Genomic DNA, 24339 nt, shown 5'->3' with positions numbered 1-24339 from the left:
TACCAGCAAGACCAATGGGCACAAGAGAAACTCCTGCTGATCCATCACCTGAACAGCTCTTTAAAGAAGCTGTGCTTTGTTGATCTAGGCACTGTCATGGACAGCTGATCACAAGCACTTATCAAAAGGTCCATCTTGGTGCAAGCTAAAGTCCTTGAGGTGCTATTCATTGAGTGATTGACAGAGGAACCATGCGCCAAATCCTTTGTGTTGGTCTCTCTGTCTCCCATGAAACCAAAACTTGACCTAGAGTCCCGAATCTCCAAGTTTGCCAAGCTTGCTTGTAATAACCTACACTGCTTGTGCCCCAACCTAAGGTGATGGCAGCTTCCCTGCTTGGTGACTGGCCCTCCTTTCATTTAGACACGGAGACCAAATATCTTGAGTTCCAGGAAGATATGCCAATCAAGATGTTTCATTCAGGCAAGCTGATGCCATCGTGGCTAGCTATGGGCCACCGCTCTCACATGAGCTGGATCACTGTCTGCCCTTGCTCCCAGACTACATTTGAGAGGAGTATATGTGCTCAGGCTATATTGAATTGGCTGATGTCCTGGCACTTCAATATTGCTTCAAGCGTCTTGAGCACTGTCCTTTCCATGTGTCTGCAAGTGTGGTTGAAGTCCTCAAGTTCCTAAAGTCAAAATTACAACCACATTGATAAGTGCCATCCAGGAAATGGCAGCCAGATCTGAAACCTTGGCATTCTGCAAATGCTATAAATCCCAAGCCTTCAGGAGTGACCGCCTTTGAATCTGCCTATTAAAGTGGAAACCTATTAGGGAAAAATCGTAATCATGCATTTCGCAGGTGTTAGCAGAGGCCAGGAAATCCCACTGGTTTCTCTACCATCTTTCGTAGGGCTATCTCCAGAGATTCATTTCTTGTTGGTGGAGAAGAAAGACCTCCCTGCCACCCTGTCCCTCCTCCCCCCTCCTAATACACCAGTTGACCCGAATTACCCTTGCAGTGCTTTACATCTTTCTCAGTAACCTCCTTCTCTAGCCCCATTCCATCTCAATCTCCACCTCCGAAACCTCTGCGAGATTCATCTGCTTACCCTTTCTGAAGAATAGTTCTACTAGGATTCTCACTATTTCTAGGTCAGGAAAAAGTGTGTAGGTTTTTTACTATGCAAGATCTATAAAATATAAACCAGTTTCTCCACCTGCAGATGTTCAAAATGCTGCCCGGAACAAAGACTGGCTCTGATATATGGTTCTGCAGGTGGCTTTATTTCCCGTACTTAGCCAGCAGATCAAAAGGTGATGCTTCCAGCTCATGGGGTGTAAGATGCCACAACAAGTCTGCCAATCAGTCAGAGTCCAAAACTCAAGTTTTTAGAACATCTTGCTCAGATACCTCCCTTTCTGCAGCTACAGATCGTCCGGCAGTCAGCTTTGGGCATGGTTCTCGGGGACCCTCTTCAATTTTTGAAAACAACCTTAAATCTTCCCTTATTCCTTTAAAAAGAATAAAGAACATTTGGTCATTTCAGAACTGTGGTTATTTGCCTTTCTTCTCTAGCACAGAGAGAAGCTCTTAACAGAGAGTGATCATATTAGCCTGGTGATTCCAGAGGCTTCTGGAACTGCAGACATTGTGCATCAGGGTATCCCCCTCATGCAACTCAACCTGCAGGAGCACTGAGGTCAGATTCTACACATGAAGCCAAAGTTTAGGTTGAACAGCGATCCCCACGGTTAGAGAGTACAGTCGCAGCCAAGTCACCAGAGTTCTATCCATGCCTTCTTTGTGGGGCATGCCCAAGCCATCCTCCCTCCTTAAGTTCATGGAGCTGAAGGCTGTTTTGCTGGATTTTAGTGCCTCTCTTTGAGTGGCGAATATCCACTCCGTTTAATACTACAGTCCGCTTCTACATGGGGAAGCAGGGGCAATCATTCACTGCACCTCGGGCTGCCTAGTAGTGGACCTGTGGCAGCGGTCATCTGTACCCCAGATCACTGAGATTCAAAACCAGTGAGCAAATTGACTCAAGAGACATCCCCACTTCCTACAAGTAGTTCTCCATGTCTGCATGAAGGGCTTGAGTTACCCTATAACAGATGTTTTTGCTACTCACCAGGAATACAGCTGCAAGCAGTTTGCTTCGTGGATAGGCAAGTGTGCAGGAACACTGGGGTACAGCCAAGTGACTGTTTGGACATTACTATATGAATTCCGTCCAACTAGAGTAATTCTGAGAGTCTTTCAAAGATCAATGACCTCTCCAGATGATTGGTTATTTTTGTCGTCCCAACTAGGAAGTTTAATTCTTGGGCATCCTCCTCTTCTGCAGATGGGATGTATTCACTTACCCTAGTGGCATGACCTGCTGTCTGTCGATGAAGACAACTTTTGGCCTTTTCTCCAGTGGGTATTCCCAATGTCCTTGTAAACATTGTTCACCATCGGAGTTACAATTGCATGGGTAACATTTCTGTGCACACTTGCCTCACAAGTAGTAGTTTGGGTAAACATTCAAGGCGTACACTAGGCAACGCCATAGATTTGAAACTCAGTCTCTGTAAGACCCAATAATTACACAGTCGAGTTCAGTGAGAACACTACTTTAGACTAAGTAGAGGTCTTATTTACCGCAGAGGAATGATAGTTCGAATAAGGGACCAGAATGAAAGATGGGTCTCAGCACCTTCTATTCACGCTTTAACTATTTAACATTGCAGTTGGTGCCCTATATTATCCTATATCCCGGGGCTTGGTCGTGTAGAATCTGTCGACTCTAGTATTGTATGTTTGTTCTCCATGTTCCTGAAGGAGTAATTGTAAATGGTTGCCCAGGCCGACAGCTACCTCTTGAAAAACACACACACGATTTGGTGTTCCTAAATGACCGATGTTGTCCGCTGCTCTACCAGATAATTACAAAAAAAACCTCCATGAACTAGCAGCAAAACACAGTGTGCCACCTGCAGCACAAGACGCTTTCTGAAGATGTGTTATGCTTGAGATGTCTTTTACAGTGAAGTCAGGAGTCTTCAATAATGTTACTCTGCTGTGACATTAAAGTCTGTCCCTCTTTTGATCCTGGAGCCCTTTGGGAATGCCAGGTACGTTGATGTCACTTTTCCATCTGTTGGCCGACTCCATCTCTTATTCGTTTCCACTTCTGCCCTAATAGTGTCAGCCAGCACTGGCTGGACTTCCCGCAACATCTCCGCGAGACAATCCCAACAACTGTCCCATGAGGTAATGGAGTATAGTTTTTGTGAATTCACTGCCTTCTGGTAGGACCCCTGTGAGAGGTAGTTCTTGAGTACGGCCTGCCTTGAGAGGGCCACTAGGTGACCCACATTACATAGCGTAGGTAAATATACAACTATACATCCCTATGAAATTGGAGTGCTCCAGCTAACCGTCAATCCGAAACATGGCACACAATCTGACAACTCTGGAAATGACATCAACCTGCTTCAAACGCCCCTCATCAAGAAGGGCAGAACCTGCTTCAGAGCCTTTTTAGGTCTTGTTTGACAGCATAGCTGCCTATCATAGGTATGTATGGTTTGTAAAATTTATTGAGCGGGCTTTGGGTCATCATCCTTCAGTCACTGGCTGGGAATCTTTATCTCACATGTTCATTGCATATAAAATTCATTTGTTTAATGTGGCAGTATTTTGTATGCTTTTGTCATGAGTTGATTTCTCGACAGACATTAACACAGACTCCTAATTGCTGTTTTTGTTTTTTTTATCACATTGTATGTGAATCTTCAGGTCAGGCCATTCCAAAGTGCTAAACAAAAAGTAGGTACAAGCTGTGTGTAGAAGAGTTATGCATTAACATGCGGTTACTCGAATAAAACCACCAGTATCACACCACCATCAATGCTAATACCAGTACCAGTTCACTACCAATGCCATACCATCGCCAATGCCTCCATCACCTCCACCAATACTGCTACCAGCAATGCCATAGTACCACCAATACCCTCAACAATATGGCCAGCCCCACCACACAGCCACTAATACAAGTACCATGAATAAGAGTAGCACCACTTTCACTACACCCACAACACCGTAATCAAGATCACTTCAACCACAATACATTAACCGATACCACTAATACCACCACCAAACATCTACACCACAAGTATCACTTATAGCACCTCCACCATCAAAACAACTCTGTCTGCACCACTGAAACCACCTCCACTGCCAGGTTTCGGCAAAGCCAATAGGCCTGGCTTTAATGTGCTATCACATGGAAACGTCTTTTCTGCATGAATGTTTGTTTGTGTTGTCACATTAAACCATACCTATTGGCACTGCCATGCTTGTTTTCAGTGGCAGTACAATAAAGGTCTCAGTCCTAACCGCTGCATCATCCCAACCATCTCCCTCTAAAACAATGAAATGCACTTGTAATAAGTAAATGTTTATTCCCCGTATACCTGCTCAAAATTAACCACCCTTCCACTCACCCCTGTATTCTCCTTTCACCCATGTGCACTCCTTTACTCCACAGGGACTCTTTTTGGGGTCAAGGTGTCCTGTGTGGCGTACATCCATGTTTGTTTCTTTAAAATGCCATTTTACTATTTTTTACATTCGCGAATGCACATCTAACATTGCGCGAAGTGTAAAATGAGAGCGGGTACAATAGGAGAGGTATGCATTAAATGTCTTCGCTATTCGGAGTAGCTGTACATTTATTCTCTGCCGCTCTACAGGCATTTACAATACATTTCCTATGATGCCTTTGAGAAACATTATTACTCCATACACGGCTACAACTTTTCGGAAGCGTGAACCGTAGCTGTAGTCTGTTTCTTCCTGCAGGTTTCCGAGGCACCGGCAAGAGCGGTGTCTTCTGTGAGTTCAGTAACCTCTCCTTCCACCTGCGCTCCTATGGTGATCTCTCAGACCAGGAACTGGACATGATCTGTGACTTTCTGCACCAGAAGGTGGTTACACGTGAGAAGGCTGCGCTCTACCAGCTCCAGGCCTGCTTCAGGGCATTCCAGAGGTGAGTTCTGAGCTAGTGTGTTATGTGCTACCATCATGGCCTGTTTGATGCTTGTTTTCGGTCCAGGGAGGACCTGGCTTGGCAGTTCGGGCTGGACTGTTACCATGAGGCACAGGGTCAAGACTGATTTGCATATGGCCAGGTCTAAACTGGGGTGGCATGGTGAGCAAAAAAATGATGGATTTAACCCAGATCTCTTGACTGGGGGTGAATGTTTTGATTTGTTCTGCCCTCCGTCCATCAATTGTGTCTCTCTTATCCTCCTGGCCTGTGGCTGACTGGTGTTTAGTAACAAAACCTACAGGCCTGCTTCAGGGCATTCCAGAGTTGAGGGCGGAGCTTGAATGTTACAATGCTACCCTCCTGGCCAATAACTGACTAGTGTCTGTTCGTACAAATCTACTTCATGCTGGCGGATAACTGTGCCTTGACAATTTATTCAGGTGGGCCAGGTTTCGCGGCACAGCATTCTAAAGATGGACATCTTCTAAAGACTTTATTCCATGGACCACCGTTGTACCTTCCATGGCTTGAATAAAGTGCCAGCTGACTATGCTCTGGCTTTCCATGCTGCAGGGCAGGTTAATACTTCACAGTGCTCTAAGGGGCACCTGCTGAAATTAAACTACAAGTGGCAGCGGATGGGCTTTTCAAGTCTCCTTCAGTGTGCCATATGGGTATATTATTGCAGAGTATGCCTTGGGGCAGGGCTGTACTTCAATTCTAGAAGCCAGCTTTCAACTTTGGTGCGAGGATGGACCTGGCCAGAAGGACTTTAGGCACGTTTAAGTATGCTCAGATGGTGAGAATTCCTTTGAGAAAGGCCTCCGATGACCTCTGGTGTGACCTGTGATTTGCCTTTGATTTAAAGCTCTCACCTTGTGAATAGAGCCAATTCAGGTCGGCATATTGTTTGCACCAAGGAATCTTTTCTCACCTTTTTCACACCTATTCCAATGCTAATTACTAACTGTCATAAGTGGGAAAATAAATGTCAATTTAGCCTCCAGGAAATTCGGGGAAAAGGCACTTTCTAACTGTTGCTTTTGCTTAGTATTTATTAAAAATCAGACTTCACCATTAAATTGGATTTTTCATAATTATTAAAAATATTTTAAATATTTTTTTTAGCTATTTCCATTCCTGAGATACAGTATTAGGATTTTAATCTGTACTGTGGTTTTACACATAGAACAGCTAGGACTGCCACAGTGAAAAATAGCTTTCAAGTGCTATTAACTGTAAGAAAATGGAAACATAACATTTCTACATGGCCTAATTTTTAATCTCGTGTACCCTGCCTTGTCGGAAACTAAGCCTTCATAAGGATGACTTAGTAGTATTTGAAAGGGAGGTTTTGGCCTTTCAAATGGGTTTATTTTGACAGGTTGAATTGCGTTTTTTACACTGCTGCAGTTAGGCTATGCTGATAGGCCTAGAGCCATGTTTGCACTGCCACTCTAGTGGATGACACAGTAAGTGCTACAATCCACTGTGGGGGGTTGTGGGGGGTGGGGAATTTAATTCCCAATTGTGTACAATTTGTGCCATAGTCTACAGACTTATAGGTAAGCCGACCCGGCAGTAGCTGACCTGATCTCCGATCTGGCAGCACTTGACATCCTCCTCCTTAATTCTGGAGCCACTCATACTAAGGGTCACCTGCTGGACCCGGTGTTTACTAGCACCCCTTCGATGCAAATGAAGGAGGCCTCTCCCCTACCCTGGACAGACCATTTCTTAGTCTCCTTCCTATTACCAGGATCTTTCAGGAAACCTCATAAACCGCCTACTTACATCAGGGACAGGACCTGGTCCAGACTTCCCACCGAAGAATGGGCCAGGAATCTTAAAAACACCATCCCTGCATATGCAGAAGACCCGGCTGTCGCCGACAGCGACTTCAGAGAGTCGATCACCAACACCCTGGACTCCGTACTCCCACTAAGAACTAGGGAGGACAAAAACGGAAAACCCGGGTCCGCCCCGTGGTATACCTCGGACCTCCGTCTACTCCGTAAACACTGTAAAAGAGCCGAACGGCTTTGGAGGAAAGACTGGCAGCACACCAGCAAGGAAGCATACCATAATACAGTCAGACGCTACAAAGATGCCATCAGGCACGCCAAAGCTTCCCATTATGACACGCGGATAACAGAATCCTCCAATTCGGCCAGGGAATCCTTCCTAATTGTAAAGGAGCTGCTTAAAGTACCTAACTCTTCTTCCTCCAGTTCCCCCCCTGTGGACCGAAGTCACGAACTAGCCACCTATTTCGACGACAAAATAGCCCGTATTCTAGCTTCCCTCCCCTCTCCTGGTCCCGCCAGCCATTTGGACAATCCTCCATCTCCCAGCCGGTCCGAAAGTAATCCCCGCCCTCAACTTGCGACATTCAGGCCAGTTACATGCGTAGAGGTAGAACGAACCATGACCAAAATGAGAAGCGGATCACCTCTGGATCCGGCCCCCATTAGATTTCTCAAAACCGTGGCCCCTGTCATCGTCCCCACGGTCATGGAGCTCATTAACAGCTCACTTGCCCAGGGATCTGTTCCTACCAGCTGGAAGAGCGCGGTGGTAAAAGCACTCCTTAAAAAACCCCAGCTCGATCCAGCAGATATGGCAAATTACCGACCAATATCACTCCTCCCGGCAATCAGCAAGGTAGCTGAGAAACTGGTCAACGGACAATTGTCCCAGTTCTTTGAAACAAACAACGTCCTACGGGAATCCCAAACTGGATTTCGCCCGGGTCATGGCACAGATACTGCCCTCCTCGCCGTCATCGAGGAGGCAAGGCGCATACTGGATTCAGGAGGATCAGTGGCAGTGATCCTCCTGGATCTCAGCGCAGCCTTCGACACAGTTAACAATCGTGTCCTTCTCCATCGACTCGCGGCAGCAGGGATCACCGGGACGGCACTTAGCTGGATAGAATCCTTCCTCACCGGACGCACGTTCCAGGTATGGGACGGCAATTACCACTCATCCACCCTCCCCCTTACAAGCGGGGTCCCTCAGGGATCTTCCCTGAGCCCGACGCTTTTTAATGCATACATGGCCCCACTTGAAGACGTGGTGACACCATTTGACATAAAAATGGTAAGCTACGCTGATGACACTCAACTGGTCGTCTCTTTATCCCAACTAGTCGACCACCCAGAGAACCTGGCTAATTGTCTCACACAAATCCACAGCTGGATGAGTGATTCATCATTAAAATTAAATGGGTCTAAGACTGAAGTGATGCTCCTGGGAAAACAATGGGCGACCATCCCCCCATCAGTCTGGCCTGACGTGTTCGGAGAAATCCCCTCCCCGAAGCGTGAAATCAAGACTCTTGGAGTATGGCTCGAACCTGAACTCACCATGAAGACGCAAGCGGCCAAAACTGCGGGCATCTGTTTTGGGCTCATGCGCACTACCCGTAAGATTCTCCCCTTACTACCACCTGCCTCCAGGAAACTCCTTATCCAGGGACTTTGTATTCCACCCTGTGCGCCAAAGGGTGGAATTCAAAGCCATGTGCACGACACATAAACTGATCAACGGATCTGGCCCTGCGATCCTCAGCAGCTTGGTCACCCCCTACAAAGCATCCAGATCCCTCCGATCGGAGAATGAGCACTTAGCCAACATCCCCAAATTCAAAAGGACACGTACAGGAGGACGACGATTCTCGGTACAAGCGGCCACGGGATGGAACTCCCTCCCACGCACACTGAGACTGGAATCCAGTTACCTGGTTTTTCGCGAAAAACTGAAAACGCACCTTTTCCCGAAATAATTGTCCCTACTTCCCTCCCTTCCCTCAATGGATAACAACCTTTTCACAGCGCGGGGATGCCCTTGGGTCACCAGGCGCTATATAAATCGCTAAAATAAAAAAATAAAAATAAATAAAAGTTAAATGTACTAATTAGGAATATGCCAATTCTACCACTTTAGAAGGGGAGCACAGGTTAGCATGTGTGCTAAAGCCAGAAAAAATATAAGGTCCAGTTAAAGAGAAAACAATCCCGGCTTCAGGAGGTGTCTTTTTTTGCTCTTATATGGTGCAGTTGAGAGGATATCGGACTTGGAGAGAGGTAGAGGTTTGTTATTTCCGCTACTTCCTCGTCTGGAAAAAAGACAAGGGCCTCAAGCTTCTGCAGGACCTCTGATTGCTGAATGCGTTTTTGCAGAAGGACAAATTCAAAATGCTCATGTTGGCTCAGATGCTTTCTTCCCTTAACTAGGAACCTGAGCTGGTCCTTCAAGGTCTGGAAAGGGATTTTAAAACATACACATCAGGCTGCTGCAATCCTAAAAATTGTATAAAGCTTCCAAGATAAAACGCATTTCACCTGCTTTAAAAGTATATAGGGCCAAGGTGGAGGGCAGTGCGTTATATGGGGCTGAGGTCTGGGGGGTTTCGGCCTTAAACGAGTTGGGGGTTACAGAGAACAACTTTCATGGTGCCCTATCAGCTTACCTAAAAGTACCCCCCTTTTACGACTGGGCATGAGTCTCACCCCTTTGGTTCACAATACTCAGCTACGGCCTCTGCTATATTGGTGCTCGCTTTAAGTACACACCAGCTCTGGATGACTATTACCATGGTCTAAGGGAAATAGTTGCACTGGACAAATCAAGCTAAATAAAATTGCTAGGTTATGTAAAGGGTACGCTGACTAATCTTGGCCAGACTATTTTAATATGAAGACTAATACAGTCACATTGATATATACAAACCATGCAAACTGTTCTTATATTCCTTGACAAATATTTGTGTGTGACTGGTGGTTCTGTAATGATTTCAGTCCTTTATCAACCTGGAGGCAGTAGTAAGGGTGAGTTTGACTACTAGACAAATCTGATAGTGGGTTCAGATCATACGTATAGTCCAATATTAATTTAGAAGATAATCCATCTGACAACAACTTCTCTGTTGTAAAGGATCCACATGTTTCCATCTTCTTAATTTCACGGCCTCTTCAGGACCAGAGAAAGACAAGAAGTCTCAAATCAATAAATCAAAGTAGACACCAAAAACCTATAAGTAAAAATAATTTTTTTATACATATAGGCAATATACCACCAAACTGAGTGCTAAGTAAAATGAAGGGAAATACCCGAGGCATGCAAGTAGAAATTAAGTTGAAATAATAAATTCCATGCTCAAATAAAAAATGTAGTATAATGCAACTATGCTATGCATGAGTTAGTAACGTCATTAGACCACTACTGGTCATACCATTAGGTTAAGAACAACAAAACAATGGTCCACCGTAGTGAGACAGTTAAACCAGTTCTTAATATCTTGTGTACTGATCTACATAGGAATTGCCTGTGAACCTTCCATGTTGCTGCTGTGCTAAACTAAACATGCTTATTGGGCAAAAAGTAATTAATCTGTTAGCCGCCGCTTACAGATCTGGGCACCAAGGTGATGGAGCACATAAGATGCCCGCTTACCAAAACAACTGAGTGAATCACTAAGTGACACAGATGGGCCTCAAAAAGGAACAAAATTCTTCATGTATGCTGAGGCTGTACACCAATCCAAAGGATTTGGTTGCAATCACCATTGCTAAAAACAGGTGAAAGGAAAGGTAATTACAAGTCAACCAATTTAAATCAAACTAATGTCGCCAATGTGTAAAACTACGTATCCTCTTACTGATTGGACCACTAAAATAGAAGCCAAGAACTTCAATCACCATGACATTATGAATGTCATCCTGCCAAAAGTTATGTCTAGAAACACCTGGTGCGCTATTAGACTAAACAACTGATAGTGGTACCAGAAAGCGACGTGAGCAGCGCATAAATAAATCCTGCATTAGTCTCTCCCATTCCCTCACTCAGGTCAGAAGAAAACCTGGAAACAATCCAGGGTGTTACGTAAATCAGAGAAAACCCCTTTGCTTATGTATACCACTAGGAGTCACTGGCTGAATATGTCTGCCCTTGCATTGAAAAATCATGCCAGATGGTTCACACCAGGAAAATCCTGTAATGGTCCAGCCATTTCTAGTGGCATTGTGCCTCCTGGCACGAGGCCCATGGCCACATATTGGCCAGTTCGTTGCAATACCACATGACCGTGGTGTTGTCCATGACCACCTGTGACATCCCTTTCCATGATGAATGGAAGGAAGGTTTTCATTACCAAGCGGATGGCCTGGAGCTCCAGGAGGTTGATATGGAGACGAGCCTCCCCTGGAGACCATAGACCTCCGATCACCACATCTCCCAGGTGGCTGTCCCAAACCAGAACTGACGCATCGGTTACCACTGCAACTCTGGTTGAGGTTAGGAAGGGGTTTGCCGCTGACCCAGTCGTGGTCCAGTTACCACCTCTGCAGACCTTTCTCAGTCTCCTCCGATATCTAGATGTGACTAGAGAGATTACCTTGATGTTAGGCCCACTGAGACTTCATAAGCCACCGGCATGCTTAACTAGAAGGCCATCAGTCCCAGCAACCTCAGAGTGGACATCACTGAGATCCAGTACAGAGGCTGAAAATCGGGATTATAGCCTGGATATCCTGCACTCTGTGGGCAAAAAGTACAGAACCGAACTATACCCAGAATGGTTCCGATGAAGGGCAGAGTCTGATAAAGAGTCAGGTGTGACTTCAGCAAGTTTATAATGAACCCCAAAGATGACAAGAGGTTTGCCCTAGCTTGGAGGGGGTTGTCGACCAGCCGTCGAGGGAAGGGAAGACTGGGAACCCCTGACCTCTGCTATCACTTTTGTGATCACTCAAGGTGCGCTGGTCAGACCAAAGTGTAGCACTCCGAACTGACAATGCTCTTGTCCCACCATGAACCACAGGTAGCACCGATTGGCCTTACGGGTATATGCAAATAGGCATACTGCAGGTTTAACTCCACTATTCAGTCTCCAGGATGGCAGACAAGACCTAGGCCATTGTGAGCAACTTAAATTCTTCCATCAAAAGGAAGGTGTTGAGAGGGCATAAGTCTAAAGAAGAATGAAGGCCTCGTCTTTCTTTGGAACTAGAAAGTAGCTGGAATAACCACCACAACCTACTATTGATAAGGGTACCCTCTTAAAAACGTCTTTGGCCCAAATTGCTTGCACTTCCTACTATAAAATAGACAGATGCTCGTCCATCGGTCATTTTGGGGATGGTGGAAAGTACGGCATAAAGGCAATGAAAGGCAGGTTGTACCCCTTTCGGACTGTCAGCAGGACCAGCCTGTCTGATATTATTGTGTACCAACACGGCAAGAATCGTTGGATCCGGCCTCCAACCGGGTGGCTGTGCTCCACTAAGGGCACGGTTTGGAAGATGGGTCTTCCCGAATGGACAGTGAACTGAGTGGCACGCCCTTGAACACAGGGGTGATGGGTGCCTCAGACGTGAAACCGCTGGGTACCCTGATGAGGGTGAATTGGCTGTCGGTATGGAGTACCTCTGCTGAAGCTGTGAAATGATCAGTAAAGTTGATGCGGCTGGCTAGGCGGGGCAGATATGCCCAAGGACTGTGCTGTGGCCCTGCTCTGTTTGAACTGCTCCAGAGCAGAATCTTCCTCGTCCCCAAACAGGTGCATCTGATCAAAGGGCATGTCTATGAGGGCCAACTAGACCTCACCTGAAAAACCAGGTGAGGGCAACAAGGCGTGGCGACGAACGGCAACGCTGGTCCCAATGGCCGCCTCATGGAAACCGTGGTGTCCAAACCACAAAGAACTTGGCTGCATCACGATCTTCTGGGACACCCAGGAGGCCATGAGCCACAGAATACCAAAGAGCATGGGAATAGCTACCCAGCAGGCAACTGGCATTCATGGACTAGATGGCCAAGTTGGAAGAAAATGCACTCTTTCCAAAGGTCTCTAATCATTTGGACTCCTTATTGTGGGGGAGCAGTTGGAAAGGTATTCCGGTTCATCTTACTGGTTGATGCCTGCACCATCAAACTTTTGGGGAGGGGTGCTGAGACAAAAATGCAGGTAGGCTCAGAGCAGGGTGGTGGCGTCTCGTAATTTGGCGATTGACTGGGGGGGCCAGAGTACAGTTCTGACCAGGTCCCTAAGAGAGTATCCGAAAGTGGCTCATTGAAAGGGAGGAGGGGCCCAGTAGATGTTTGAGCCCGCTGGAGCACTTCCGTTAAGGCATTGGTTTTGACCTCTAAGGTGGGGAGCTGGAACTGAAGACCTTCGGCCTGCTTATGCATGACAATTGCATAAGCACTGTCCTCAGCGGCAGGGCCTGGGGATGAGAGGAGTCTCGATTCTGAGGAAATGTCAAGGCCACTGGCTTCTTGAAGGTCATGATATTCCTGGATTGCCACTCCTTGATCTGCAGTTCTTGCTGCTCAGTATAACTCCAGAAGAGAACTGCCATATATAAATCTCCAATCTTAATACTTAAGATTATTTCTAGAAGGTGAGTAGTCTGTGGTAAGTTATCTTTGGGAGTATCTGTCAAATAAAGTGTTAATAGACTACGTAATGGGTTCTCTACCTTGAGTGACGAGCTAAGATATCCATTATGTTAATAGATTTTTCTACGGCTGCGCTATGAACAACTGCATATATACATCAGAGCATGCATCGTCAGCAATGTGATGGGCTGGCTCAAAAGTGAAGGGAATTAGCTATTCAGAATATATTGCCTTCTTATTGGAACGAGGACAACTTTGTATATGATTTTTAAAAAAATAATAATAAAAGGAACATTATAGAGAGATCTTTACTCCTAGTCATGAACAGAGCAGTACACAGCAACTGCACATGCCTTGTTAAGCAGTACAGGAGCTAATATGTTGGGTCTGATAATGAGAGGTCATGTCCTTTTTTAATACAAAAGACTAAACATGCAGGGTTGCTAGAATGGAATGGTCTTGGTAAAGATGTAGTGTCCATTGGTGCACTGTGGAAATTTGATGTTACTTAAGCAAGATGGCTTGATTTGAATGTTTTTCATTTTGCTTGTTTCATTAGTATGCAGATATTGTGTGCGTGTCATTTAGAGGATGTGCCATGCCATGAAACCAGGCCTGTGAGAAGCATTTCCCAATGTACATGAATTAGACTACTGAGTGTTTTTACTTGGTTTCTTTGCTCTGCTAAGTTGTCAGGTCAGGCTTTAGATATTCAGTTCCCTGTTACCTTTTCCTTCAAACGTCCAGCCCACTTCTACCTTATCCTTATATTGGACCTGGCCATGCCAGCTTGTGTTAATCATATGTTCCTTCTCTGCACAGTGTGGCTTTCAGGAGCAGTAGCCGGTGTGCAGATGAGGTGAATATTGAACGAAGCGAGAAGCTCAAGGCTAAGCTGAGGGAGTACTTTGAGAAGAAGTTGGTCACTGATGAGAACGGGATACGTGTACTCAGCGACAATGAAGATGAGGAAGATGACGACAAGGATCTCCAGGATATTAAAGTGAGTACTATTTTCTGTTTGGGAAAAGAGCTGGTGGTAAAGTGATCAGAACTTCCAGACGTGATCTAGCTCAACCAGGCTGCATGGTAAGTCCTGGAACAATATAAGCGGAAAGGAGCTCTGAGTGTCGTATAAAACTGCTTAGTCCAAGTGCAGGTGGTTCATTGTGTGAAACATGGAAGACTGATCATGGATGCAAAACAACCCTCATCTTTGCTGACAATAGCTAAAGTAATGGGGATCTGTGTTTTGTGCTTTTGTCCCACCGGATTAGACTAAACCCTTCTTGATTTTGACTGTTATCCTCTTAACCTTGTTTCGTACAGTTTTTCCAAATTCTCAGAAATAGTGCAGAGGTACACTGTCATAATTTTTATCTCTTTAGAAGTGGCACGCCTTTTCTTGGTTTGATATAAACTGGTTCTGTTTATTGCCTGACAACAACGTCACTGAAGGTCTTAGCTTCCTTCCTAGTGAATGCTATGCTGATATGATTTAAATTTGCTACTTTCTTTATAACTTTACTCGAAAAGAAAATTATTTTTCTGTATTAAGACTGTATGCTTATAGCATGCAGAAGCACTATGGTATCCTTGGGTAGCTTCCTGGAAATGTTCTAGGAAAGCCCTGGCCACAGCTACAAATACAACTATCACTCACATTTGTTTATTTTCGAATCTATTTAATGTACTCTTCAGCCACACAGAGAATGAATCCTGTGGATGTCCTCCTACATCATGTGAAAATCCGGTTGATATCCTCTTTGGAGCGCAACTTCTTGTTTTCCTCCACAACATTACAGGTCATTACAATTCCAGTTGGTGTTTCTATGCCAAAGCCTATTTGACTTTGATTGGGTCATTAACAGTGATGCTGCTCTGGCTGGTCTCGAGGCTTCCACCTTTTTTGAGTTGGTATTTTTCTTGACAGATTATAGAGCTCACAAAGAGATTGCTCTTCATGCCATCTTTATTCTATTATTTTTAGAAGTTTTTTCATAGCATGCCTGAGACCTAATTTGTTGGACCACAGAGGCCACTCATCTTAGTTGGTTGATCTCTTACCAAAGAGTTCAGGAGGATCACAGTGGACATTAAATATTTCACCCTCCTTCTATGAAGTTAAGATCCTCTGTCCCCTCTCTCAGCTTGAGGAACCTTGGCTTGGACCATTGGCAAGCGTTCCAGTCATCTGGTGTTTGGTAGTTGCAAGAGGTGTACACACTTCAAGCATTTCCCAGCCTGCCATCAAGAGGCAATAAGCAATTGAAATGGTCTGTTCTGTTTCAAAGACCCCAAAGTCTAACTTCAGAATAAGACCAATCAAGAACAAATAGGTACAGCCTTGTCACAGTGACCTGAAGCAGTCGGGTTCCAGGCCCCAATATGATGGCGGTCAGAAAAATATGACGCTGTTATTTGGTTGCCCCATTTAGCAATGATGGACTTGCGATTGAAATCGTAGGACTTAATACAGGTACTTCCTCGTCCACAGGCTTAGTTGGCATTTTTAAAAATACTAATCCGTATATTATAGCAGAACGATGCAACTATGTTAATGCATGGGAGATACGAAGTGGAAGGAAATCAGTTACTTAGTTTTCAAGCCGGCAATGCAAGATCCCTAAAAGATTGATTTATGGAAGCATTTGAAGCACGTTTAGTATCTTTTTTTTTCTTCAACACACTGAGATTTTTCCATTTAATTTTAGGTGAGTGTGTTTTGAAAGTTTGCGACCAGTTTAAATCCTCCATTGTCCCAACACCCCCAGCCAGCCTACTGTGAGTTATTACCTTTCTGATTGGCCATTGGTTTAGCTGCAAATATGCGAGTAATACTTAGCTGGTTATTAATACTTGAAGAACGCTCTAAAGAAATGAGAAGCGGAATGGAAAAGTCCTGGAAAAGATTTCGGATAGATGATCATGAGATTGGAAAGGGTGTGTGGGTGGTTGCAGCAAACCACCGACGACTGAAGTATTGCTGGCAAAGCTGAGGATTTTAGCAGAGGTTTTCAGCGACTGAACTTCCGTAGGTACATCTGACCCATCGATAGACTGGTCCGGGGCAGCATGGCAGAGACCGAGAGATAGGGGTGGAAGTATAATGAAGCACAGTGAGAATATCAAAGGAAATAGGCACAATTGACAATGTTCAGGTCTGTTGGGAATTTAGGGAAAGCAACACATTTCATAAAGAATGTGAGGGTTCAAGAGTGCCTCTGGAATTTCCTTGCATTGACAAATAATGATTTTTACGGTTGCTAATCTGTACACTTCTGGAAATTACTTCAGATACAGATGGCACATCAGGAGAACCCTACTGTGATCTTACGGTAAAGGCAGTTTCATTGTAAAGTCCTCTTCGGTTGGTGATACCAACAGATAAATATTTTTAGAACCACTGTTGTAGTGTTCTATTTGTGCTGATGGTTACAGGCAGTGGGCAGAAGTAATCACTTTTGAGGGCCAGGACTTCCTTTTCATCTTCAAAATTTGACTTGGATCAACAGAGAGAAAGGAGGAGTAAAAATAGTGACAAAGGAAGAAAGCAGGGATTAACGAGCCTGCAAGAGTGTAATAAAGAAACCAGAGGCTGGCTCATGAACAAGGCATGAGGTAGGACCAATACTAGGCACCCTTGTAGTTGGTATCCTCGGCATTTGGCAGTGGAAGGCTCTTAAGAAAAACCATGAGCCCGCACACCTTTAATTTTTCTATCTTTTCTTTTCTCCTTCTTACAATGTAAGCATTGCACCATTGATGGATTGCCTCATATCAGATACCTCTGTTTACATGGTGCCCTCATGCAGATTGCGTGAGGGAGCTGTGTGTGTCCATTGTAATTAAAGCAAACTATAGGAGGATAGAGTCCTAAATGTATCTGCAGAAAAATCTGCTTCTGCTGTTTTTTTAATAGGGGATAGTGCTGATGTCCTTGTGAGAATAGTTTGCACTCTACTTCATGGCATTGATTGCAGTATTTTTGTCAGGCTGCATGGCGTCTCCTTGATGGATGTATTTGTATGCTACACACAACAGTTCAGTATAACATTCAGCCTTTGTTTACAGCAAATGTAACTCACACTAAATGTAATACACAAGTACTGTGCACAAGAAATTTGCATGGCTGGGGATCTGCAGGCTGAGTGAGTTAACACAAAGTTTGCTGTTTAATAATACACGCTACTTGTATCTTGTGATTGATGCTTTATTGAATACTCTTGACCAGGCCATAGACACCCAATACACCTTTTCTTGAGTATGAATGCGTTTTATCGTGTCACTCTAATGCCTCTGCCTGTCTTCGCAGCTGCGGGACTGGGAGAACCTGATCCGTGCTGATGTCCGGCAGTTTCTGTCCATCCGCAGTGAGGAGAAGTTTTCAGGCCGCGCCGTCGCCCGGATATTCCATGGCATCGGTAAGTGTTGTCTTCTGTAAGGCGGCAGCCTTGGTTACTCATCACCCGAGGTTCAGATCAGTTTGGGTTGCATGCAGTCCCCCCTCTCATCACTATAGCATCAGATTCATCCCACAGCAGAGACTAGCATTAACATGCCACACGGTTTGATAGTGAAAACCTTAGAGCTGACTGCACCCACTGGGGGCCAGGAGTTTGGAAATCTTGTCCCATCCCTCCTACGGAAAATAAGACGTAAGCCTCCAACTGTTCATGTCCAAAGCACACAGCAAACAGATGAGCAGTCTCAGCACAACTATATAGCTACACAATGGTTTTAAAAGCTAGATTTGAAGAGCGGAAAACTTGTAAAGCAATAAACATATATGGTCCTAAGACCCCCGTAAACGGAATCTAGAATTTCTACACGCGCAATACAAAAAACATCTATTTGAGTCTAAAGTACCTTCTTCAAACTAAAGATCAATTCAGCAACAAATGCCCGAGGAAACTATTTGACATGGTCAAACAGTCCACCAAGCCTTCTGCCGCTCTTGATATTTCTAAAACTAAAGAAAACTGTTGGAGATTCTAGCAATTCTTTGACAACAAAATAAAAAAGATTGAGCTTTTCTCTTGACTCTGCAACAACCGACATACGACAATAGGCCTTAATGAGTAAAATATAAGGGGAGTGGAGAACTTTCTAAGAGTTAATTCAAATTGACTTGTTGTACACACTTTCTGGCCTCAGACCGTTACATTATGCTGACCCTATGCAGCAAATTATGTCAAAAACTTAAAGTTGCTGATCCCACTCTATTGACTTATGCATGCAACATTTCTCTGAATCAGAGTAGTCCTTGCCTGCCTGAAATTGGAGAGGTTACCCCCTTCTCAAAAGAACCTGATGGGTACCCTGAAGACTTTAACAAAATGTTCAGCCTGCATTTAACCTACCCTTTGTGGCAAACTCTACTGAAATTTGAATCTTCATTGAAAAATACAACTTGCTTAATGATTCTCATTCAGACTTCAGGCTTGGCTGCAGCACAGAGATGGCAAAGCTGCACATCTTCAACAGAGGCTAGTTGTGTTTTCTTATTTCTTTGGACCTGTCAGCAGAGTGTGCTACAATCAACTATGCCACTCTTCTAAAAACCTTAAAAGAGAAGATGGGGACCTAGAGCACAGCTCCGAGATAGGTTGAATTTTATCTTTACAACATTTATTAGCAAGTAAGACTGTTGAGTGCTCTTTTGAGCCCCTTGCCTCTTCAACTTGTAGTCCTACATCGTTCTCACACTCTTTAACTTCTAGCTGGGAATCCCTTACCCCCTCCTCAGACAATCTAACATCCTCTTCCATTTATACAATGCTGATGTGTAGCTATTTATATGAACGTTTCTTTACTGAAGCACATAGATTATCTTGCACAGACCCTAGTGGACCGTTCAGTCGTGGATGACACTGTATCTGAAACTAAACTTCCTGAAAACAGAGTTCCCCCTCACATTCTGCTTGCAGCACCACGTCAGTGCAAGCCTGCGTTGATGCAACACACATACTCTGCTGCAGGCCATCCACTCTTGAAAGTGCCGATGATGATATTTGGTTTTCCTTTTTTTTTTTTTTTTCAAGATAGTTTTATGAGGTGTCTGCCAGAGCAGGCTCTGGATTTCCCACAGAGGTCCTCAACTGGACCCAGTGTAGCAAGAGTAAAGTGAGGGCCAAGTAGCAAACAGAACGAGAGGTTCCCCCACCTCTGCTGGCATGCCAAAGGTGGCCTTTCCATGCCTCAAAACCCCCCTTCGAAAGATCTGAACCATGAGGGATCTTTGGGAGTCTGGGTGCATGTAGCTGACAAAGGGTGGGAGAGAAAAATGGCCATGGGGGAGTGCACCATGAAATTATGGTAAATTGGTAAACCGGGCAATGCCTTCAGTAGCTTTGAATGTGAGGGAAAGTAATATGTAGTTGGCTCTTTTGCCTACTTTATGGTAATTGGAAGTGTAGGTGAGCATCAGTCAGCTGACAGTATTTATTACTTTGTCACGTCGCTATATTGGGGACAGCTGTAAGAAACGTATTTCAATAATCAAGCTTCCTTAGCATTGGAGTATCCATCAGGGATTGTACCTCAGATAAGGGGAGCTGAGGGCAGAATTCTCTTACGCTGAGTAATAGAAGCCAAGTAGCATTGTCCGTCATAGCTGGGTCTAATGCTCCTACCAGTTTTACTCTTACATTTTTGGTAGAAGGGGAGGAAGACATTAGATCTGGAGGAGTGAAGGTTGAAGGTGAGCTTCAGAGAGCAGAGGACCGTCCACTGTGTCATGATCCGGAGGCAGTCCGGTGTTGGCCAATGTGTGACAACAAGGGAAAGGAAAAGAAAATGTGTAAATCATCTGTCATAGAAACAAGACAAACCTTAGGATGGGATGATGTCACCAAGAATAGTAGTGTAAAGATGGAATGGAGAGTGTGCAGGGCTGAACCTTGAGGTTCACCGACGGATAGGAGATCAGCGGTGAGAGTGAAGAATGTCAGGAGAATGAAAGTGAGCGGTTGCAGAAGTAAGAGAAAAAACATCCTAGAGCCTTAGCTGATATGCCCAAGGAGCGAAGGACAGTACTGTCAACCAGCTCGAAAAACTGCAGAATGATCATGATAGATAAGCATTGAGTTAAATTGATCAGGAGGAACTGAAGTGATTGAGTTTCAAGTATAAGTGAGGGCTGTGTCAGTGGAGTGAAGATGGTGAAAACCAAATTGTAGCAGGTTAAGCATGCTGGAGGACAAAGGGTGTACAGGTGAGTCAATTGCGCATTAGCTGTTCAAGAGCTGTATAGAAAGCAGATAGTGGGGCTCCGGGGCAGTATGCGGATGGGGAGGTGGGATATCCAGAAGCTTGTTACAGGAGCGGGAGTGGACCTGAAGATTTAAACATTCTGTGTAAAAGAAACCAGCAAGATTGGATTGGCCGTATACGGGGGAGAGATAGGTCAGAAGGCTGGATAAGAGGGCTAGTGATTTTCTCATAGGAGTGTGTAAATGAGTCGGATGGAGCACACAATGGCTTAGTTGGTTTGAGAATTTGCCTCAGTTCCGTGGTCAGATGAGAGCAAAGAAGTCAAGTTGGGCAGAGGGAGGTCTATAGCATGATGTGGGTGCAACAGTAATGGATTGGTACAGTCAGCAACATGTTGCATGTCTTCCTAATTGTTTTATTTTTAAGAGGAAAGATATGCATTAAAGTCACTAGCAGTAAGGATGGAAAGGGGTAATAGGACAAGGAGGGAGTTCAGAGTATACAGTGGTTTCAAAGGTCAGTTTTTGAGAATACAAGAGGGTGAAATAGTCCGATCTGGCTGGATGGAAGGAGGCGGCACAACTGCAATGCTCCACCTTTAGGCATTAAGGTTTTCCAGGATGCGTGATCTGTTCATCTGTGCAGTTGTTGGCACATTTGCATTTCAAGACTGAGGGCGAGAAGTCCTGGGTCTGGAGGTTAATTTGTAGTGGAACGGAGAGCTGCTAGTGTACACTGCTGTTTCTTTGAGAAGTGTATTAGCTGGGTTGGGTTTGGTGGTCATGTCCTCTACTGCTGAAACCAACAGCACAATTGCGAAACAACCCGTAGACTTTAAGGGCCATCCAGTGAAGAGAAGTCCTACATCACTAACTACCCCCAACAATCGCCATTCTAGAATGTTCCTTTGTTTGATGACGTCTGCTTCAGTTGAGACTGATTGTGACATCATTCACAATCGGCTCATTTAAGAAGACAGAACACCACAATGGCATCAATCTCGTCCCTCAATGGATCAGCTGCCATTAACCAGCTTCCTCCCTGTGGATGTAAAGTGAGCAGAAGGCATATTCTATTGATATTGTGACATGCATATTGAGGAGCTAAATGTACACATGGGTATTTTAAATAACATGTTGATTTTTTTCCATCTTTGTCTTGAAAACCTTAATGGATATTTGCATTGCATTACTCACTGCACCATCTCCTTGTGTCTGTGCTTCAGTTCCTTTGCTGACACTAAACTTGTGCTTAAGTTGTCTTGTTCTGTTTGTTATTTTTTTTATTGACTGGGTCTCTCTTTTGTTTAACAGGAAGTCCCTGCTATCCTCCTCAGGTGTATGGGCGGGACCGCAGATACTGGCGAAAGTACATCCATTTTGATTTTAACGAGCTCATACGTCTGGCAACTGAGGAGATTATTCGCTGGAAGTGAGCTGCCACTTTGCAGGTAGCTGTGTCTGCTGGAAAGGGTGCATCTGTCGAGGGAGTGCCCTAACATCATGCGCAGCCATTGACAAACTTCGAACGCATACATTAAAGAACTGCACTAACAACATGCGCATCATCTGAAGATCTTCTCAAACGCCATGCGCATCCTTTGAACTAATATAATACACATCTGTTGAAGAAATGTCCAAACATTGTGCCCACCTATTGACAAACTGCACTTACGTAATACGCATCCTTTGAAGATCTTCCCTAACGTCATGCACATCCGTTGAAGAGATGTACTAACCTCATGCACATCTATTGAAGAACTGTCCAAATATTATTCACATTGATTGACAAACTGCACTAACGTAATACACAGCGGTTGAAGAACAGCACTATCCTACGTATGGAAGAACTACACTATGAGGTTGGCATCCATCGGCAGACTACCCTAATGTCATCCGCATCCAAGAACTGCCCATATTGTATAAATGGCAGAGGTTCGCTAGATCAAGGATGCCAAATATCCATTGAAGAACTGCACTAATGTCATAAGCATCTGTGGAAGGACTGCCCTGACATTGTACCCATCCGTTGAAGAACAGCCCGAACATCGTACGCATCTGCTGAAGATCTTCTTTAACGCCATGCACATCCATTGAAGAGCTGCACCAACCCCATATGCATTTGTCGAAGAGCTGTCCAAATGTCACACGCGTCTGTTGGTGAAGTGCACTAACGTCATACGCATCTGTCGAAGAACAGCACTAAAATCGTACGTATCCGATAAGCTGCACTAATGTCATACACATCTGAGGAAGAACTGAACTAACGTTATATCCACCTGTTGCAGATTGCTCTTAAGTCATCCGCATCCTTCAAGGAACTGCCCGTAAGATGTCATTGGCGGAGGCTGGAGATACCAAGGGTGTTTGTAAATAATAATTATAGAGTTTATTTAATAAGCACGTTTCTAAAGCAGAGGGGACTAGAGAAGTGAAATGGATCATACAACGCGACAGAGATGCATAGCAGACACGGAACAAGTCCTTCAAGGCGAGTGAACCCAAAATAACATAGTGGAAGTTACAGGTCGCACCATTATGATTTCAAAGTACCAACATTGCACTTAGGTGACACATCAGTGGATTTCTGTAAATTAATGCTCCACGAGCCACAAGAAGGGGGGGGGGGGGTCTGAGCACACACCTTCATGAAATGTTCGAATGTTTATTGTAAGTCCATATAAACAACAGTCGATGTCTCTCCTCTCTTCATGACATCACTCATTCCGAACTCCGGAATCAGTCATTCGCTGTGGGTTGGACTAGTACACCGACTTGTCTTTCAGCACTGGCTGGCCCTCAAGGAAGTGTAAAGTCTGGGGCCCCCAGGGTTCCACTGGTGTGGGACCAGCCGCAGTGCCAGATAGACCACTCGCAGACCGTGAGTATGTGATGCCAGATCTCCATATATAGCTTCTTCTGCATGTCTTTTTGTTCACGTCACCCTCTTCAGTGTAGGGTGCCAAGGTGTTCCTGTAGTGTCTTGTCGCGCTCCCCATGGTGAGTCGACTCCTACAATCGATATTAAATAATATAGCAGGCTAATTTTTCACGTCTCAGAGGCCTGCATAGAGTCTGACCAGTGCCTATTGCAAAATTGTTTTTACATGTTTATTTTTTAATTTCTGACCTTTTCCACCTGTGGTATTTAGAAAGTGTTTTATGTTTTATATTTGTTATTTTATTTTACCACTTTGCCCTATTTTATATTCTGAATTTAGCGAAGGGGCCAACTCCCAGACCACACTCCAAAGGTCAACAACATTTGGACGCCCCTTTGTTAGCCAATGCAGGTTAATACCATTCAGCACATTAATATGACGTCATCTTTGAGACTGGACCCATAGTCCTTCCTGTGTCATACGTCTACTTAAGGCCTTGCTCTACCTCACAGAATTGATCTTTCAACATGTGCTGTCATTTTGTATTTTTAAATCATATTTTTCTAATAAAACAAATTGTTTTGAGGTCTTGTGTGTTGCTTGGACTTTATAAAGCCCTCTGCTTGTCAGATTCGTGTTGAGCGGCTGACGGACAGCACCTGTGTCTGGGCAGGTGACCGAGATCATCAGAGCCACTGCCACATTTGACCTCCTGTTTATAATAAATCTATTGTAAGGAGATCTGCACCAGACTGCACCATACCTTCCAACAGCAGTGTACAGTTTGGTGAAGGTCGGTCATGGTGGTTACAAGAGAGAACTTCTCAATTATGTTCCTCTCAGCTTT

The 24339-nt window shown here is 44.6% G+C and overlaps 1 protein-coding gene across 2 annotated transcripts in view; it reads left to right on the top strand.

Moving 5' to 3' along the window:
• The window catches only part of RECQL4 (RecQ like helicase 4), a 183199-nt gene extending 159121 nt beyond the window's left edge, over positions 1–24078 (top strand). For both annotated transcript variants that reach the window (XM_085604639.1, XM_085604638.1), the window contains exons 22-25: positions 4804–4990; positions 14219–14399; positions 17712–17820; positions 21925–24078. In XM_085604639.1, the coding sequence (XP_085460765.1) occupies positions 4804–4990; positions 14219–14399; positions 17712–17820; positions 21925–22046 (599 nt within the window). In that variant the 3' untranslated portion in view covers positions 22047–24078. The remainder of the gene's footprint in view (positions 1–4803; positions 4991–14218; positions 14400–17711; positions 17821–21924) is intronic.
• The last annotated feature ends 261 nt before the right edge of the window (positions 24079–24339 follow it).

Source organism: Triturus cristatus, chromosome 5_1 (assembly GCF_964204655.1).
Source record: "Triturus cristatus chromosome 5_1, aTriCri1.1, whole genome shotgun sequence".
In the NCBI taxonomy this organism is placed as follows: domain Eukaryota; kingdom Metazoa; phylum Chordata; class Amphibia; order Caudata; family Salamandridae; genus Triturus; species Triturus cristatus.
Note: the sequence above shows the minus strand (reverse complement) of the source record. Positions and strands in the feature narration are given on the sequence as shown.